At 47.9% G+C, this 19,155-nt stretch overlaps 1 protein-coding gene across 1 annotated transcript in view; it reads left to right on the top strand.

Annotated features, from left to right (window-relative positions):
- Positions 1-1,166: 1,166 nt before the first annotated feature.
- The window catches only part of NRN1L (neuritin 1 like), a 455,945-nt gene continuing 437,956 nt past the window's right edge, over positions 1,167-19,155 (top strand). Inside the window, exon 1 of the mRNA XM_069603860.1 lies at positions 1,167-1,495. Coding sequence (XP_069459961.1) covers positions 1,195-1,495 — 301 coding nt within the window. The 5' untranslated portion in view covers positions 1,167-1,194. The remainder of the gene's footprint in view (positions 1,496-19,155) is intronic.

Raw genomic sequence — 19,155 nt, forward strand, 5'->3', positions numbered from 1 at the left:
TGCCCCCTCCATTACAGGCAATCTACCGCGCTCCGATGCGCGTCGTAGCCAGCGAGAAACAACACGGATACCAAGCGTGGTAGTGACTGCCCTATTACAAAATATGAAATAATACAGGCTAACACGTGCAAAAGACTGTACACCCGCACGGACACAGCGAGTCATGCCTAACCACCCCCTGTTCTAATAACCAACCTACCTCCCTACGCTAACCTGCAACACTGTGGGCCCAGCTACACAGGGAAGGCTCGGGAGCAGGCGACCAGGACTGCACAAACTCACGTCCCAACTGTCGCCTGCTCCCAAACCTTCCCTGACCCCTTAAATACCCTGGAGGGCGCTCTAAGCACAGGCCAGCCCTGTGCAGCGGCAAAAATCACCCTGGGGGAAGAGCTTTGCGTTCCCCCCAGGAGCCCCCCCTCTCACACTCCCGCCGATTCAGTTTATAGTACAACCTTTTAAAAAAAAAGCCTCCATCATAGTTTGTCAGACTACCGGTGGTGATCCCTTTATATAAATACCTGGGACCATTCATAGGCAATATTACAACGCCAATTTCCTCTTGTTGTTAGATTGTTTCAATGTAACTCCCCGGTGGTGCACTAGAGTATCAAATACTGATGTCGCCTGGCGATGGAAACACGCACGCGAAGGCTGAGTGTCGCTGGTCTTTTGCCGCACAGGGCCTGGCTGGCACGTGCCTGCTGTCGGATGCAATCCGCGCCTGCGTTTTGTGAATGGGGAAATCTATGAATGGACCGTGACAGGATCGAGGAAATCTCACCCAATGTATGGAACCCCCTATAGAGCAGATTTGAGGGCGGTTGCGCCTGCTGTGGAGCTCTGGGGGTGCCCTGCAGGTGACGGGTTCGCGCTCCCGGGGCCGCTGGCTGGCGTCCCGCCGCGGAGCCGCGTGGCGCCCTGGGCACCTGTCCTGCGCGCGGTGCAGGCGCGCGCGCGCCTTCCTGTCAGAGCTTTCGGGCCAGGCCCGGGCCTCGCCGCCCGCGCGCTATAGCAGAGCGCGCCGGCGAAAGCTGCCGCTGTAGGAAATGAAAGCTTTTTAATCTGGTTTAAGAGACTCGCTGCTGCAGGAGGCGGGCGGGGGCAGGGAGGGAGCGAGGGGGGAGGGAGCAGGGCTATTCCATGGAGGTTTGGGATCCGTTTTTTTTTTCTTCCTGGATATTAGCTCAGGAGATGCGCCGGGGCTCCCGTCAGCTGGTGCTCGTGTGGCGGCTGAGGGAGCAGAGGAGCCTGCAGCAGCCGAGAGAGCCCGCAGCTCTGCAGCGGCGGCGGTGCTGTGAGGGGCCGAGGGAGCGCGGCTCTGCGGCGCGAGGGCGGCACTGCGGCCGGGGAGCGGGCTGCCAAAGTTTGGCGCGCTCTGCGCGAGGAGGAGGCTGTGAGGGGAGCGAGGGGCGCTGCGCCTGTCCCAGGATGGGAGCCGGGCTCCGCTGGAGACGCCGCCTCTGCTGCCTGCTGCCGCTGGTCCTGCATCTGGGTGAGTGTGCCCGGGCAGCCCGTGGGGGAGCCCTCGTTACCTGCGGTGGCGCTGTCCCAGCTCTCTGCGTCGCACTTTGCGCACCCCCAGAGCCCTCCGGCGCTCTGTCTACAGCAGTCGCCCCACTAGTAGCCAGCCAGCCTGTCACTCTATGCAGCCCCCACTCTCCTAGTCTAGGTGTCTCTGCCCCGCTCTAGCTTTATCTAGTAGCATCTATCTGCCTTCCATTACCCCCCCCCGTCTCTTTTCGCCTGTGTTTGTAGTTTTCACTTTCATCACCCTGAACACACCTGTGTCTGTCTATCACTTCATCTCAGCGCGTCTACCCCTCTTTTCGTTCGCGCGCCTTCCCCCCGACCCTTTATATATGCTGCTCTTCGCGCGCTCTGACTTGGTGGTCCTCTCTGTATCGCCCTCTGCTCCTGTCTCATTCTCTGTACCTCTAATGATTCCTTCCCCGGCCCTCATGCACTCTATTGATCTCGGTCCCAATCTCTGGACCTCCCAATATGCTGACGTCTCTCTGCATCCCTGTCCCTTTCCATCTCACCCAGTGTCTCCTCTCACTTCTGAGTTAATTCCTTGCCACTGTCTCACTTTCTATCACACCCTGTACACCTGCGCCTCACTCTCTGCCTCTACGGCTGGCACTCGCTCTACTCACCCCAGCCTCTTTCCTGTACCGCTCACTTCCGCATTTCTCCCGACAGGTCCTGTTCTCTGCATCTCACCCTTTCCATCTCACTCTGGCTAACAACTTTCATCTTCTACTCACTCTTTCCGCCTCATCCTCTCCATACACACTCTGCTTAATAACTCCACTAAGCCGCCCTGCAGCTCACTCCCGCTCCCTTTAATCTGCTGCTCTGCATTATAGGGACGGCTCCATCTCGCCCTCTCTCCTCCACCGGACACCTCACCCCCATCTTCCACCGTGTACTTTGCCAAATCTCACCCTGGCCTCTGCGTCTCACCCAGTTGCTCTGCACCCCACCACCCCTTCTGTACGTCCACAACTTTGCCATTCTCTCTCTGTCTGTCTCTGTCAGTCTCTCTCTCCCCATAACATACACGTGTATTTATCTCTGTCATGTCACTCGCTCCAGCGCTGTCGCCTCACTCTCTGCAGCACTATTTTCTCACCCAGCTATACCACCCTACTTTTTCCTGCTTTATCATCCCACCTCGATCATACCACTCACTTCCTCCAGTCCGATGCTGTAATCTCGCTTTCTGCATGTGTTCCATCTTTCTCGCCCTAGTTGTATTATTCAGATGAACCATCTCGTTTTGTGCGCCGTTGCCTCTCGCTCCTCTACTAAACAGTTTTCTCTTTTGCTATATTGCCTCGCCATTTCCGCCTCTAATGCTCTATTGCCTCTCTCTGCGGCTCTATCATCTTGTTTTCTGTTTTGCTCCATTGCCCTGTTCTTTCCGGCTCTATTGCTCCATTGCCTCTCTCTCCGGCTCTATCATGTTTTTGTTTTGCTTTATTGCCTCACTCTTTCCGGCTCTATTGCTCTAGTGCCTCGCTCTCTGGCTCTATCATCTTGTTTTCTGTTTTGCTCTATTGCATCGCTATTTCCGCCTCTAATGCTCTATCGCCTCTCTCTCCGGCTCTATCATCGTGTTTTCTTTTGTGCGCTAGTGCCTTGCTATTTCCGCCTCTGATGTTCTATTGCCTCTGTCTCTCCGGCTCTATTCCCTTTCTCTCTCGAGCTCTATCATCTTGTTTTATGTGTTGCTCTATTGCCTCACTCTTTCCGGCTCTATTCCCTTTCTCTCTCGAGCTCTATCATCTTGTTTTCTGTTTTGCTCTATTGCCTCGCTCCTTCCGGCTCTATTGCCGCTATGTCAGGCTCTATCATCTTGTTTTCTGTTTTGCTCTATATTGCCTCACTCTTTCCGGCTCTATTGCCTCTCTCTCTGGCTCTATCATCGTGTTTTCTTTTGTGCGCTAGTGCCTTGCTATTTCCGCCTCTGATGTTCTATTGCCTCTCTCTCTCCGGCTCTATTCCCTTTCTCTCTCGAGCTCTATCATCTTGTTTTATGTGTTGCTCTATTGCCTCACTCTTTCCGGCTCTATTCCCTTTCTCTCTCGAGCTCTATCATCTTGTTTTCTGTTTTGCTCTATTGCCTCGCTCCTTCCGGCTCTATTGCCGCTATGTCAGGCTCTATCATCTTGTTTTCTGTTTTGCTCTATTGCCTCACTCTTTCCGGCTCTATTGCCTCTCTCTCTGGCTCTATCATCTTGTTTTCTGTTTGCTTTATTGCCTCGCTCTTTCCGGCTCTATTGCCGCTCTCTCAGGCTCTATCATCTTGTTTTCTGTTTTAGTCTATTCCCCTCACTCCCCGGCTCTAGTAAACAGTTTTTTGGTTCTGCACTATTGCCTCGCTCTCCCCGGCTCTATGGTCATTTTTGTGTTTAGCTCTATTGCCTCTCTTTGACTCTAGTAAATAGTTTTCTGGTTTGCCTCACTTTTTCTGGCTCTATTGCCTCTCTCTCTGGCTCTATCATCTTGTTCTCTGTTTTGCTCTATTGCCTCGCTCGCCCTGGCTCTATCGTGATGTTTTGTGTTTTGCTCCATTGCCTCGCTCTCCCTGGCTCTATCGTGATGTTTTGTGTTTTGCTCCATTGCCTCGCTCTCCCTGGCTCTATCGTGATGGTTTGTGTTTTGCTCCATTGCCTCGCTCTCCCTGGCTCTATCGTGATGGTTTGTGTTTTGCTCTATTGCCTCGCTCTCCCTGGCTCTATCGTGATGTTTTGTGTTTTGCTCTATTGCCTCTCTCTTCTGTCAGCTTTCCAACCACATTGTCTCGCTTTCCTTAGCCACAACACCCCTCCCCAGCCTTATCTTTCTCCAGCTCTCACTTTACGCCCTTCTGTCAGCTTGCTCTCCTCAGCTATGCGATCTCACTCTGCCGGAGCTGTCATCTCGCTCTGCGACTCGTTTATCTTACCCTCTCCAGCTTTTACATCTAACTTTCTCAAGCCCTGTCGTCTCGCTCTCTCCTCGCTCTCGCGAGCCCTGTCACCCCAATGTCTCCTGCCCCGTCATTTCGCTCTCCCGCTCTTTCACGTCCCTTTGCTCCCTTGCACCTTTCGTTTCTGCTGTTCTGTGTTATCGAGCGCATGCATCTTTAAGTCTATTGCCTGCTCCCCTTACTCTCTATAGCGCCTGTCTCCTGAGCTCACCTGTCACACGTTGGTGTATTAATGAATGAATGAGTGAAAGTGTGCCCAGGTCTCGCCACGCCCACTGGCCTCACCCTGTAAGCCTGGTCAGAGTGTGGCGAGCTGCGGAGCTGCGGGGCTGCAGGGCTTCTAGCGCCGCCCCTGGGCCCTGACCCCGCTCTAGTTGCGTGTTCGTGATCACAGGGAATCGTCATGAGGATTTCCGAAATGTGACCGACTATTTCTTATGGCCTATGTTGACATGGCCTGGCTGCAGTGACGTCGCTAGGAAGGTACTGGGGGGGGGCATGTGCCCCCCCTTGTACCCCACTGCCTAAGACCTGCAGTGACCATGTTCTCCCCTTACATTTGTCTGTGCCCTCCTACTTTTGTCTTTGGCCCCCTCTGTGCCCCTCCTAAATTTGATTCCTGGTGACGCCACTGCCTGGCTGACCCACAGAGCCATGGCAGGACAGGACACAGCAAATAAACAGTGCCCTCGGCTGCACAATTAACACAAGCCCGGCAAATACTAATGTAACACGTTTCACTGTTAGTACTTGCGTTCTTATACATACATTTGTAGACAATTGAAATCGGGATGGGTGGGGGATGGGAGGGAGTTAGTACTTGCATGTCAGGGGAGGGATCAGAAGGTTAGGGGGTACAGGAGACCGCGCATTCTCACAGCAGTTATTAGGTGTGTGTGGTTTCAGATGTGAAGGGGAGAGTTAACTGCTTGTAACGTATCGGGTGCACTAGAATAGTCTCTTTAGAATGTGTAAAGAAGTTAACTTCCCCCACACAAGGAAGTGACTCCCTCCCCCACAGTCTGTTAGCGCCCCTCCCAACGTTTGAACGGTTAGCCTCACCACCCCCCACAAAATGTTAGTCTCGATGCACCCCTGTCTAGTCTAATCTTTATTTCCAATTGCATGCTGGAACTAGTAGTTCATTTTTCCCCATTGTAAGGATGAGCCTACAAGTCCCAGCATGCAGTGGGGAACAGAAACCGGACTGGCTCGAGGAGTCAGGCATGGGTGTGGGCAACTTGGCAGCTATGTCAGAGTGCAGGGAGTAGGGTCTGTATTAAGAGTTGGGTGAACGTGGCACTCTCCAATCAGGGTGTCAACAGTGAAGGCCCCTAATGTGCTCATGCGGGCTGGCGGTGCAGAAAGCTTTGTATACATTGCAAGGGAACGTGAAGGCCCTGACTCACTCTTAGGGGAGAGAAGGTACGCTGACAGGGGGCGAGGTCTGTTGCTGCCCCAGGTGTCCTTGTGGCCAGTTGTGTGAGTGTCCACACGCAGTCTGTGAGATTGTGTGCCTCGATGGCCCTTTGCACATATGACTGGGGTGTGTAACCATTTTGTTGATTGTGAACTTTCCGCCTCTTCTGTGCTCTGTCCTCTACACTGCTTTTCAAATGCCAAATACAACATTAATATTATCACGTTTATCAGAAGTGCGCCATGACACACCCTTCCTACTCCTAAGCACTGTAATAATAGGCGTTACATTATCATGAACTCTAACCCTCAGAATCACGGCATTATCAACAGCGGGCTCGATAAATGGCTGTAAGACACCACGGCAGGTTTCAGTGCTCGCTGCTGAGATAGGTGTGCTCGGTTCCAATCCTGCCACGGTCCACTCAGCCTTTCATCCTTCTGAGGTCGCCAAATGCACACTAATTGCAGTTGGCTAATATTGATTGTTTATAAAAGTGTTCTATTTAAAGCGCCTCGGAGAGAGTGCTATGAAAAGAACAGATTAGTCTTATGATAAATGCCTAAGTGTTGAATAATGTCACAATCTTACATTAGTGTCGCTGCTGTGTGACTCCGTTTCAGGCAGGCCAATATAAGCATAATTTCCAAAGGTTTCCTTGCTTCCTTGAGAGATGTACGCATCGCCCTTTTCACCAGGATGATACTGGGTTATGCATGGATGGGCAGGGAGATGATAGTGGTGTAATGCAGCTTGCCGGGAACAAAACTGAGGAGGTTTGCAAATAGATTCCTTGCCTAAATCCCTTCCTTGGACAGGACGCCTGGGTGCCTGTCCCTGCCACCCTCGAGCACTTTAGGCGTTTTCTTTACGGATAAACCACTGTGGATTTTGTGATTTTAGAAAAGGTGTAATATGGGTCTCATTGTGCCCATCCACGTACCCCCCCTGACCTCCCATAAAGCAAAGGAAAGGCGTAACAGCCTTGTGTAAGGGTTTTTACGGTTTTCATTTGAGCCATGCCCCCTTTTCCTCAAGTTGTATGGCGGAGAGGAAGGGTGGAACGCAGCGTGCATTTCAGAAGCCTCCCTTCCCCGCTGCCATACCAATACTCCAGCATTTGCGCTGGCCTGGATTTTCGTGCTGGCGCAAATGTTGGGGATCCCTATGGAGTCCGTCAGCTTTTTACAACAGGCAGGCAGTGTTTACTCAATTTGCACAGCGAAGTGCAAAAGTGCAGGGCAAAAGGCAGCACGCACCCTTGTTCACCGCCTTTTGCCCTGCACTTTTGCACTCCACCGCACAAATTATGAACATCTGGTGGTGGGGCAACGTTTACTTTAAAGTGCAAACGTATTTGGTCCACAGCGTCAAAATATGGGAGACTCGAAAATAAGCTCCTATGTATTGATGTGTGTGTGTTTCATTATATATGATATAGGACTTTTTTAACAGCATTGATATGCGGCCTCTTGACTTCTGGATGTGACCCTGTGTGTGCTTCACCTAAATATAAATCTCAGAGACACCAGTGCAAGCAAATAACACACAATGACTCACAACCATGACAGAAGAGACCTGCACGGGTTATCTGCGGAAGACAGAATCCAGTTTAAGGCCTTGATACTGGCTCATAGGTGCATATATGGGAAAGCATCGGCATACCTCAAAGAGAAGATCTTCCGCTATGTGCCAGGTCGTGTCCTCAAATTAGAAGTACAGGGACACATTTCGGTTGCAATACATAAGAAAACAAATGGACTCAGAAAAGCATTCCACATTAAGGTGGACACAAAATGGAATAACTTACCGATACAGTTAAGGTTAGAGCTAACATACAGAACAAGGAAGTCACATAAATGACAAAAGAAGAGACAAGTGAGACAAGTATAGTTGCCCTTTCTGTTTGAAACTACAATAACTGCTGTGAACCTTGCCCACACAATTGATAAGACCTAGGGACACCCTTCCATCTATCCTCTTTTAGATAGGCTGTGCACCACACTCCATCTAGGGAGAGGCACCCCCGGTAGGGTCAGGGTGTTCTTCTTGAGGGACAGACAGGCCATCGTCTGCCTCATGTGGCATGCTTACTTGTCTCTTTTGTCATTTATGTGACTTCCTTGTTCTGTACTTGGTACTCCCAAAGAACCGTGTAGGTTTTGTTACGATAACTGTCACGTTACGGTTAGGGAAGGTAGTTATCTTACTTTTTTTCTTATTGAAAGAATGCCCTGTTGTTATTTTGTGTAGAGCTAAAATACACCATTTCCTGAAAAAACTCAAAACGTACCTTCTCAAGTAGTCCATCCTGAGTTGGAATAACGTTCCCTGTTAGTGCCAATTAGCTCCTAATCTAAGTTAGAATAGCCTCCTCTGACAGATTTATATGTTAAATGTTGCTGTCTTGTTCTTCATAATCTTTCTGGGTTCTTGTCTATATGTTGGCGCCCAGATACCTGGGGGTTTACGGCGCGGTATAAGCAAATAAGTAAATAAATAAATAAACCATAACTAATAGTTACTTCACCACCACAGGCCGTTTACTGTAGGATGCCCTAAACAGCCTGCCATCCCAGGAGACCAACATTCGGATAGAGAATTAGTGGTAGATGCTATTTTAAAAGCAGCTATTTCATTTCTTACACCGCCCAGGAAACTGACATTTAGATCTTCGTTTCCACGCGTGGAAAAAGGAACTGGGGGAAATCTCAGTTTGGCCCAACATGTCACCTGTATTTCTGCAAACCATCAGAGTTGATTTCACCGGTATTAGTCCCTTTATGCCCAAGGATAGGAATCAGACACTTTTTCCACATTATTGCATTTTTACTATAAAAGAAGTGCACGCGGCCACTGATTCACTTTGGCCACAAAGGCAAATACCGAACAGTCATGGCATGGGACCACTTGGCCAAGGAGTTTTCAAACAGGCAAACATCCCAGCTGGAATTTTAAGCAGAAGAGGAGCAGCATCCCGGGTCCGTTAAGTGCAGGTGGCATCCTCTGCCCCAGGAGATCCTGCATTCCAAGTTATGGGCTCCCCCTCCCAGCGAGATTTCACCTAAGTCTGACAATAGGGATGTCAATTCACCAAAATGCCAGGGGTAGCGGAAGTGACATCACACGACCCTTGGCCTGTGATGACATCGCAGGAAGTGATGTTGTTGGAGCCCTACCCCAAAGTGACATCACAGAAAGTGATGGAACACGACCTTTCACCCCTTCACAAAACAGAAAGTGGCATCACATAGCATTGTCCCTAAGTACACTACGGGAGCACCATATATATATAGTTAATATCAGTGTGTATAGGCCGATATTACCAAATTACTGTGAATACAAATAGATGTCCATGGCCAAATGATAAGTTATTATATAGCACATATGCATAGGCACTTTATGTAGAATAAATACATACAATATCACCCAACCTGTGTTGGTACTCATTTAGCAACCTCAGAAGGATGAAAAGCTGAGTTGGCTTCGTGGGTATTCAATCCTGCAACAGGAAGATCACACAAACATCACAACAGTGAGCGCTCAACCTGCTGACCTATCCTACCCGCTAGAGCTATTTTACCAGCTATAGTAAAAAGAGCAATTACATGTATGAATGTTCTCAAAGTCAGAAAGCAAATTACACTCTGTAGTGGATACCATTAAACTGGTAACTGAGATTTAACAGCAGGCCAGTTCATCTGCAGGTCTGGTGCAAAGTTGGCCACGTGTCAAGCCTGCGTGAATCTACTTTTCAGGCTTCATAGGATGGCAAAATACATAACATTGGGAGGGTTCATAACTGGGTTTTAAAGAATTTAGTGTAGCGCAGGGAAAGCAGCGCACTCACTTATTTGTATCGTGCTCGTACACGCACTCGTTACCGCAAACTAACATCTTGAACCGCATGCGATGGAGATAGGAAAGATAGATGCATTACAACAAAGCATTAATTGTGGCACAATGAAATCAAGGGCCACTTTATGTGCTATGGTCAAACATTTCTACAAAGTACACAACTATTTAAGCACAAGGATTTTGTCAAGTGACCGAGGACACTGAGATGGAATGTCTTGTGATGATCGTAACAGAGACAACGGCAGAAAAAAACATGCTACAACTGCAACTTGCGAAAAGCAAAATACATATTCCGAAATGGATGCTGATTTTACTATAGATGCTTTTTGGACATTTTTGTCACCATTGTGAATTTGAGGTGTTTAACAGTTATATCAGTGACTCGCCTCCTGAAGTGAGCCTGAAATAAACCTTTGAGTCCAGCAATTATTGTATAAAATTCTAGAAAGACAAATTATTTGTTATTCCTATTATTTCTTTTTTAAGGTCACTGCTCGAAGTGTTACACTTGAGGAACCCCCTGTTTTTTTGAGAGGCCTGAACAAGAAAGCCAGCCACAGCAGAAACAAAGAGCCACATGACACTGGCCACAGCCCAGGAGCTTCCATTTGTAAAAAAAATACAAGAATTGTTTTTAGGGGTAGCAAGGGAGACCACAGGGGACACAGCTGCTAACCCTGCCAACCCCCTAAGGAAGTCCCTGTATGACAATAATGCATTTTCTGACCATTCCCAAAATGTTGCCTTAATCTGTGTTGGATCCTCCTTGAATAATGCCTCAGGTCGACCCCAAAAGGCAGGCAACTTGATTGCATTTAACATCGTTCTCACATAATCCAACATTGAGGACATATGTGCATCCTTCATATTGGAAAGTTGCATGAGGGCAAGCCGATATGGGCTGTACTCTCCCACCTTTTGCTTGACATTCTGATGCCCCTGGGCGGGGTTTTAATAGTTTAAGAAACAATGGATGTTGTACTTTGTTTGCGCATGACGGCGCTGGGTTGCCTAGGGAGCAGCTTAGTGTTTTTGTGACCCCTGGCTTTTGCCACCTAGCTTCCCAAGCAAAAAATACGACATCACATGCACTGATTAGTACATGCAATATATCCATCAAATCCGACTTAAATGTTATGTGCGGCATCTCTTTTTACACAGATGCACACAATGTAGGTTGACTGTGCATTGGCGTTCAGTGCCCTATATACTATGCTTTGTTGATTTATACCACGCACCGCTGCCATTTGCATGGTCTCCAGACGCTTACGTGGCTCTATAAGAAAGTGGGTGGGGTTGGTTAGTGAGGGAAGAGGGATAGGATAGAGGTTGTGCTCTTTAGTTGATGCTTGCAGAAGCAGGAGAAACTGCCATCTGTGCCTGCTGGTTTTCTGTGTGTGCTTTGTTGTGTGCACTGGGCTTGTTGTATCCGGAGGAGTAACGTCCAGTGTCTGGGTTGTTTGCAGCTGTTTCTTCCTGCGGCCTTTGTGTGGCTGGTGTGTTTTTGTGTGTACTATGATTTGCCCTTTCGGGTGTGTGTAGTACCGGTATGCGGGAGAGGAGAAAGGAGCAGAGGGGTTGTTAGTAGGTTTTACTTAAGGTCTGTATTTGTTTTATTGCTGTTTCCACAATCTGTACTGTCCCATGTTTGTCTTCGGTCCGGGTATGATTTGTGGGGGTGCTTGTTTTTATCCTTGTCTCTGTGAATTGAATAGCCAGGTTTTCAGTGATTTTCTGAAGGTTAGGTGATCTTCCGTGGTTCTTATTTCCTTCGGTATCGAGTTCCATAGTTCCTCAGAATTTCCTTTTCTCTTAGTGTTTGGTTTCGAGATGCACATCGCCCGATCTTGGGTTTCTTCCTGGTTGGTAGCAGTTGATTTTGGTTGGAGAAATTCGGCATTGTCCGTGTAGTGATTTGTGGACAATGCAGAGGGCTTTAAAGTGATAAATAATATGCTGTACACAAACTCGTTAACCTACTCACTGTGCAAATCAGAAACTTGCATCCGACTTGAATGCTCCATGCTGTACTTAAGGCACACATAAAATCGAAATCGGAACCGAGTATCGGAGCCCAGTGTGCTATGCAATCACTGTAATTAAAAACAGGGAGTGCTTAAATTTCAATTCGTGCTGCGCGTCAAATGGTGACAATGTTGTAACAAGAAGTTATGCAGTCCCCTCTATTGCCAGTCCGCTGCATTGCCTGCTGAGAACCCATTTTCCTTTGTTTTGTGTTTCACTCTGTGGACTGTTTGCGTCATCGTATTACACTGGCACTTGTTGCAGTTCTGGGGCGATACAGGTCTGTCACGGTGACATGGAGAGCTTTCCTGTCAGTGACAATCTGTTGCAGTGCATCGGGATTTCCTCGACATTGCCATGGTGTACATTTGTGTTCCATCACGAGTTGTGGGTCTGTTGGTATCAGCAGTGGCTGCCGTTTTCCAGTCGCCCCAATGTGTTCCATTGTACTGTATTGTATTGAACTTGTCATTTACATAGCGCCTTTTACAGTTATTATAGTTTCAATGCGCTGTTATTGGGAACGCCCTTGGAGGACTGAAGTCCAGAGTTTGGAGGTCATTGGGTATGATTAGGATGCATGTGTGTGCATTTGGTCTGGAAAGGCGCAGCAGGGCTGGCCAGGCTGGGTAGAGAAGCCACCCATGGGTGCTGGGAGGAGTCGGGAATGGCGTCAGTGTTAGAGACTCGCTATGTGTTCAGCATGCCTGAATTTGCCATAGGTCTGCACTGCATTCTGCTGTCAGAGGTGTTGAGGAGTAGTCTGGTGTAAGCAGGCGGTGCAACATGTGAGCAACAATGCCATTTGTGTCTGCTATGGAACACACCGTAGTCTGACGCTGTTGCGCCCAATGCCGACGTTGCCACTGGGTGCAGCAAATCCATTGCATTCACATGATTGTAAAACATGCGTCTATCGCTTGCTCTGCTAATATGAACTACTGAGTGAACCAGTGTATTAACTGTGTCGCCGTTGATTGTGCTGATCTCAAGGACCAATGGAAGTATTCTTGTTGTACGCGGTCGGCGTTCTGCAGATGTGCCGGGACTTATGTAGCAGTATTGGACGTTTCTGTATTTCCGTTCAGTCCCTGCAGCGATGCCACTGCTTCTTGGGCCGTTTTTGGTGTGCACCCAGGCCTTTGGTTCCCTTTGAATAGACGTCCAACGGCCCCATCACTGCTGTGAAATGTTCGTTTTCAGTAATTAATGCATTTGTTTTACTTAAATGGGTACCAGCTACTGTCTGCCAGGGGGCACCAGTCGGTGCTCTGTTGTGACACCTCGTCTGAATGTCTGCAGTAGTTCGTGATTTCCTTTCGTTTCGAAGGACACTATGAGAGCTTTTTTTTTTTGTTTGTTTTTTTAAACCATGATAGTGGCTTGTGAAGTGCACACTGCTGGGCCGGTGCCCAATAGCCCCCCCCCCCTCCTTACACATCAGGGTCTATTGCGATGTAGATGTAGCCAGCAGCACCCGGACCAAAATGGATGCACTCCGTGGTAAGGCCCAGCACAGTGGCACCTAGCTAACAACAGGGAGGCTCAGTAAAGCACTGTGATTAGGACCACTGGCTATCATTTACTCTCTCCACCACGGGCGCGGGGTACACGGGTGCTCCGGAGCCCGGGCACTCTCCGGGAAAGGCAGTCTGCACTAAATGTTCCTATACTTTCAATGGGATGTCCCTGGAATCTAGCCACTGCACCCGCCCACCCCCACGGCCGCCCCCTCGAAAATTCCAAAGCGGGCTCACCTTGTCTCCACCTATCCCAACCATACTGTGACACGTAACACCCAAAGTATTCGGCCGGGAAGCCATCATGAATCTTCAGGGTGGCCGGCTTCTCTGCCGTCTCGCTCGAAGTGGTCACGCTTAAGCACCACAGGGGGCCAAGCATCAGTAACATCACATGTGTGTAGCGCTACGCGTTGTGGCATATAAGTTAGAGGTTGGTGATGTATTTCTTCATTTTTGCAAAGTGCTTAACATGACAAAGGGTAGGCCATGGTAAAAAATGTGGACTTTTTTTGGTTCAACCCATTTCACATGATACATGCTTCCATCATGGGCCGTAAGAAAGGTCACAAGTGATGATTGGCTGTTGCAAGTCTTGCTCTGAAGCCACTCTGCCCTCATAGGCCAGGAGCACTTTTAGCGTTGTTGTTTGTACTCCGAGCAGGACCAAGGCGCTAAGCGTATAAACTGTAGTGCTTTCCTGTGTCTTGGTGTATGTCCTGTGGTATACAGGTTGGGGGGAGCGTTAAGCGCTCTTCTTTTAAAGGGATTGTCGTTTGTATAGCAATGGGAGAGCTCTGATTGGCCTCATGCTACAGAATATGTCCACTGATCTAGATGATTGTAAATGCGTCAGGACAAGTTTGGAGAAAGGAAACCTCGAAGTGATCATTCTTTACATTTGAGAATGTGCACACTAATAGAAAAACACATGATCATACGCTAACATAGACAGAAGGATAACCAGATCACCTGTGTGTTGGTGTGTGAGGCTAAATATGCCAGCTAATATCCCAGACATGGAAGAAAGAGAAAAAAACACAATCTATCCATTGTCATGACAACCTAAACCATGAAGGCCTCAAATATTGCACTCTCTACTGGCCGTGGGGCGGTGGTGGTTGACTCTTAGCGGACACGTGTGATGTTTGTGGTGAGGTTTTGGGGGCCCAGGGACTTCTTGTGCCTGGCTGGTGGCTTGCAACTTGAATTGTTTACCACTGAACAATGTACATCTTAGTTTTGTGTACCTGCACTAAAAAAGGTCCGAACGGTTATGTTACACGCTCTTCTAATTGTCTCTCAATACAAGCAATGATGTTAAGTTGTGTGATCCTGCATTGCACTCCACGACAAAAATGGAACACGAAAGACCTACAGGTGTGTTGTCTGGCCAACAATACATTGGTGTGATTACTGTTCAAGCCACAGGGAACATTTGCTTCAAACTGCATCTGAGCCACAGCATCACTGGCAACTAGATGGGGCTTCCATAGCCTAGGTCTTTCCCAAATATCACCTGACACGTCAATATGCTTGACTGTTTCTTTGACCTATTTGACAGCTGCGCATATTTATTGGCATGCAGCTGCATTCCTTTCATTGTGCATGCTTATTTGCATGTGATTGCATTGCGTTCATGGTGCGTGTGTTCTGCATGTGGTGGGTCCCGCAGCTGTGGGCGGCTGCTACGCGGGTGGATCTACTGATTTCTACTGGCTTGCTTTCCACCTTTGAGTGGTGCACCCCAGTGAGTACGGCCGGGTCCTGCCAGGGGTTCGAACTACCTGGCACTTAGGGTGAAATCATAAACCATGCCTCACCTATACACCCGGCACCCCACGACTTTAATCATTTCACTACACTGGCCATCCCTCATTTCACTACACTGGCCATCCCTCATTTCACTACACTGGCCATCCCTCATTTCACTACACTGGCCATCTCTCATTTCACTACACTGGCCATCTCTCATTTCACTACACTGGCCATCTCTCATTTCACTACACTGGCCATCTCTCATTTCAATACACTGGCCACCCCTCATTTCACTACACTGGCCATCCCTCATTTCACTACGCTGGCCATCCCTCATTTCACTACGCTGGCCATCCCTCATTTCACTACACTGGCCATCCCTCATTTCACTACACTGGCCATCCTTCATTTCACTACATTGACCACCTCTGCTAATAATTGAAGTGTTGCATAATTATCAACTATCTGAATGCTTTCTGATGCTGCACTGGTCTCTGCATTATAATTGAACTGGTGTGTAAATTATATCAACTATGCGCTTGCTGTGTGATGCTCCTCTGCTCATGTCTGTCCCGACTACGGTCGACACCAAGGCCATTGGACCTACGGTGCTTCGGGTCGTTGGCACATGGATGAGGGCACTATACAATTACTACATAACATTGCAATCCTCAACTATCAATCCCGGGTTACATCTCTGGTTTCAAATATAGTGGGACAACCTTTGCGATGTTTTCCCTGTAGGTTTATTACCTAAAGCACACTCAACACGCTCAAACTGACTAAGTGTAACAACTCACCCAGCTACTAAAGTCCATCAGGCTGGGAATGTTGTAGCACTTCTTACTAAATAGCTGCTCCTTAGGTCTTCTACTGTAACCCACATCCTGAGAGCAAACGTATTCCAACGCCAGTTTACCAGAACATTTCAACCCTTCGCTGTACAGATCAGCTTCCTTAAAACTGACAGTGAATTATATCTAGCTCACAGCTGAATGAACTTGCTTCTTGGTCTCAAGTTCAGTGTAGATCCTCTTTCCCTCCCTTGATAACTACCTCATGTTTTCCCCCATGCATTCATCTTTACATATCCAACTCTTGGCGCTGACATCCGGGTCAGCTGGCTTGGCAGAACCAGTTATCCTCACTATACACAGTGACTTTCTTTGGAACAAATCTGGTGAAAGCCTCCACATTACTAGGGCCCGCTTGAGAACCTCTCAAGTCCATCATGCAAGCACAAACCCACACCATCTTTTACCAGGCGTCGCCTGGTCTAGATGCTGCCATTACAATGAAGCCTTTGCTTCGAATGAGCGGCGCGTTCTTCATATTTTTTCATGCTTACCAAGAAGTAACCTTGTTTAAAACATGCAATTATACTACACCCATATCGCCACTCCGTCATGCCATATGTTCTTTTTTTTTTACCATACTGTAGTTGTTTGTTATGGTAGTCTACCTGCATAGTCCCCTTTCTTCCCCGTCCCACCCCTCACCAACCTTCTTCCTCACCATCAACTGACTACAGTCTTGTGAAACCCAGGCGGGGTCACAATATGCCAAATCTCAGACGTGTCTTAGGCACTGTAAGACCACTACGGTGGTAAATGGCGCAGTCTCTATATTGGATAACATGACATAGACCATAAGGTTACCCAAAAAAGCAAGGGGGGTATCCTGGCCATATGAGATTATGATTTGACACCAAGTTTGGGCCCATTCTCAAAGGGGGAGATCAAGGATTTGGCTCCCAGCATTGACAGGGGTTCACTTCAGCTGGCTTTAAGCTTTTCAAATTGCTGCCACCGTATATCGCCACACCATAAAGAGTGGCAGCTACTGCTGCGGCATGTGTGAAAGACCGCGATGACGGGAGAAGTACCTGACCATGCACATTTTTCCATTATAGCGCAGAAGGGCATCTGCATCTTGAGCTGGTACAATTTGTGTATAATGAATTGTTCTGTTCTTAATCCTTTATGCTTTTAATCTTTTTGTTTTATTAAATGTCATAACCTGAAATGTATATTTGTACATATGTGTTTTATGTATCTATTCAGAAATAAACAAGAATACCAATTTCCCCGTTCACTTGTTGTGGTGGCCAAGATAGATTGTTGCAAAACCGGGCGGGAATCCAACTGAGGAACAAAATGTTATGTTAATGTGATTTCTACCCTACAGCGCTGCCATTTTCATGGTCTCCAGGCGCTCTGGTGTATCTGAAAAGGAAGGAGGGCTTAGTTAGTAGGATTGAGAGGGAAAAGCGCAAGAGAGCTTTGATGTGCTGTTGGCAGCTTCAGTTTGGAAAAAAAGGTCTGCGTATATGATATTAGTTGGTAGACCTTATGTGGTGTTTGGTGTATGAGTGTGCATGGGGTGATTTGTGTGTAATGGGTTTAGGTTCTTGTTGGGTGTACCATCGTATGTGCAGTTTGTGGTGGTTTTAGGTTTTTGCTGTGGTAGAGGCATGAGTGTATTTGTTGTGTGTTTGAGGGTGAGTATGCAGGATATTCCGTTTTTTTAGTAGGGTTAGTGGACAGTTGCGGCAAACATTCAGCTAACTTGAGTACCATGGCTCTCCTAAATAATTCAGCTAAATTCAACATAGTGACTGTACACAAAAAGTCAGCTAACTTCAATACAGAGGCTACAGTAAACAAATCCGCTACATTCAATACAGTGGCTATGCTCAAAATTCAGCTAGCTTCAGTACAGTGGCTATACTTAAAAATTAAGCAAGCTTCAGTACAGTGGTTATACTTAAAAATTCAGCAAAATTCAGTACAGTGGCTATGTTAAAAAATTCAGCTAAATTCAATACAGTGGCTACACACAAAACAAATCAAACTACAGCAGGGTGTAAAATGTACACTCGCCACTAGCCATTGACTAGTGATAATTGACTCTTGGCAAGTATGAAATTGCGTGCTCTGTGTTGTGTAGAACTGAAGTGGCAAGTGACTTTATGCCTGTCTAGTAGCCTATAGCATGACGTTGGCCCTCATTACAACTCCGGCTGTAGCCATGCCGGTAAAAACAGCAGGCTGCCACTGGAGTTGTGTTTTTTTCCCCGGCGACTGGCTTTAGGGAATCACCGGGGCATTACAGTCCCAGCGATCCGTGAAGCCAGGCGCCGGAAAATGTAACTCCCCATTCGAGTCCCATAGGACACAATGGGAATGGGGAGGACAGAAGCACTGGCACTGTGTGCAACAGTGCTGGTGCTTCCATCACCGTCTGCGAGCGGGTGCCGTTCCGCCCGCCATGTCAGACCTGGCAGGCGGCAGGCATTCAGCTCGCAAACTTGTACTCGGCCAGTCCGGTAACAATGGTGCCAGTAAGCCTACCGGCACCGTTGTTACCGGACCGACAGGGTCGTAATGAGGCCCATTGTGTCCCCTTCTCTACAGGTATAATACAACACAGCAGTTCATATAGTGACATGCTTCCGACACCATCATATCTCTCGTGCTCGTAGAAAGCTTCAGTGGCTGCCAGTTGAGACTAAAATACATTTTAAGCTTCTAACTGTAGCTCATTAAGCCTTGTATGGAAGATACCAGTTTTACATCAAGAATCAAATTTCAGAGTACAGTTCCCCTCCATGGCCACGATCTAGGGTTTATATGCTCCTCCAAACACCATACTTTAAATGGGCCCATGTCATGGGGGCGGTTGGACCGGTCACTGCAATCAAACGAGGGAACTCGCTGCTCCCAGAGGTTTGTGGCATTGCTGACTTACTGACTTTCCGAAAAGGAAGCAAGACCGTCTTTGTTTTAAGGACAATCTGTAATTCCATTTGGACTAGCCGAGCGTTAAGATACCAAAGGGCCGGAGCGCCATTTCGCTAACAAATACATGTCCGCTACGAGGTGTCTCCAAAGACATCAATAATTATAGCTGCATTTATTCTTTGAATACAACTGACACTACTGTCCACAGAATCTGGATGAATTATGAAAGGACAATGCAGAAGACGCAATTAGTATGGCACGATGACCAATCTAGTCTTGGACAATAGGAGCAATGACCAGGTTTTGAAATTGATGGGAACTATGTAGCTCCTGATTTTACCTGAAACCATC

The sequence above is a fragment of the Ambystoma mexicanum genome, chromosome 1p, assembly GCF_040938575.1.
Source record: "Ambystoma mexicanum isolate Mex_15411 chromosome 1p, UKY_AmexF1_1, whole genome shotgun sequence".
NCBI lineage: Eukaryota > Metazoa > Chordata > Amphibia > Caudata > Ambystomatidae > Ambystoma > Ambystoma mexicanum.